Source organism: Gallinula chloropus (genome assembly GCF_964237585.1).
Source record: "Gallinula chloropus genome assembly, chromosome: 6".
In the NCBI taxonomy this organism is placed as follows: Eukaryota; Metazoa; Chordata; class Aves; order Gruiformes; family Rallidae; genus Gallinula; species Gallinula chloropus.
The window spans coordinates 21,403,051-21,404,489 of NC_140091.1; the positions used below are offsets into that span (position 1 = coordinate 21,403,051).

Sequence of the window (1,439 nt, forward strand, 5' to 3'; positions counted from 1 at the left end):
CTATTCCCTTGGCATTTTTAAATGCCTTACGACATTTTTAGGTCTGGGGTATAGCTGGTGCTTCTGAAAGGACAGAAGTGTGCCTGGGTGGCTTTGAGACAGGGGAGGTGGCAGACCACCTTTCAGTGCTGGCAGAGGCTGCTGAGAGGCAGGGCTGGAAGAATGAAAGGCTGGGCTCCGCTGCACAGCAGGCTTTCCCTGCGCTGCTCCTGGCAAAGCTTCTGACCCTGTTATGTTGTTAGCTGTGTGTGGATTCAGTAGACCTGCTACGTTTCTTAACGGTGGAGTTGGGTGATAAAGGGTTGCCCCTGGGATGCCGTACACAAAAGTGCAGAGGAGGTAATGCCACAGCTCCCCAGGCAGCCTCTGCAGAGTCACACGAGGCCAGAGGCTGGAGAGGCTCCACAGAGCTTCCCGGTTCCAAGTGGCAGCGGGGAAATGGTCCTCAGTGTGATAAAGCCGAGAGAAATAGATGCAGAGAGTGATTTCTGGATGCTTCAGCAAGAAAGTGTAGATTTTACTTACGCAGCAGTGGTAAGCCTCGTTACACGGGGAGTAATTTGAGTAGAGGGTGATGCATCCAATGGTTTCGTAGGCACCTGTAACTGCATCCAGGTAACCGCCCACCTGAAACAGCGTGGATTCTGGGTGGTTGTCTAGGTCAGTGCAGTTTGTAGCATGGCCTTTTTGGACTACCCTGCCTGAGAAGCTCCTCAGTTCATAGAAGAGGAGGTGTTTGTTCGGGAGGGTTGTTGTTGGTATGTACGGGAAGCCAAAGGCCCCGTGAAATTCTGTGTAAGGGACTCTGGCTTCCTCACCGGTCCGTATATGGTAGGGACACTTGGCACAGGTGTGGTTCTCTCTCTGCCAGAAGTAGGGTTTTACTGCCGTCCCCTGATTCATCAGGTACTCTTGGAACGTTGTTTTCTCTCCTGGATTCATGTTCTGTGGAAAAATCACCCTGTTTACATGCTATATAGTTGAGGGTCCTGAATGAAAAAGGAAAGTAGTAGTTGAATTTAACCCTTCGATTCGTTCTGCAGAAACACTGCGGGGGCGGGAAGGGGGGGGGGGGGTAGACTCTTAAAAAAGCACAATGAAACTTGTAGCACAACACCGAAAAGCCACCAGAGAACAAAGCTCTCTTGCAGCCTGGGAGCATTTTTAATGTTCACAAGGTAGCCTTTTTGCTAAAAGCACAAGGAAAAAAAAAATGTTTCTCTGGCTTCTGCGCTCTTACCCTGGCCAGAAGAGACTGTGTGATTAAAAGCAGGCAGGATCTGATTAGCAGATGAGCTGTATGCAATTGGGCAAAACAAACAAGTAACCACCACCCCACAAAAAATATAAAAAAAGAAGGGTATAATTACCATCTCAGCAGCTCTGGCTCGGGTAGGGGTAAATACTTAGTTGATTTCCTTTGCTGGATTTTAGGATTG

The 1,439-nt window shown here is 49.1% G+C and overlaps 1 protein-coding gene across 1 annotated transcript; it reads right to left on the reverse strand.

The window, feature by feature from the left end:
- Positions 1-942, reverse strand: APOBEC4 (apolipoprotein B mRNA editing enzyme catalytic polypeptide like 4; the record flags this gene model as incomplete). Its single annotated transcript, XM_084266101.1, has 1 exon — positions 1-942. One exon carries the CDS (start codon positions 940-942, stop codon positions 1-3), a length of 942 nt encoding a protein of 313 aa, XP_084122227.1.
- Between the last annotated feature and the right edge of the window lie 497 nt (positions 943-1,439).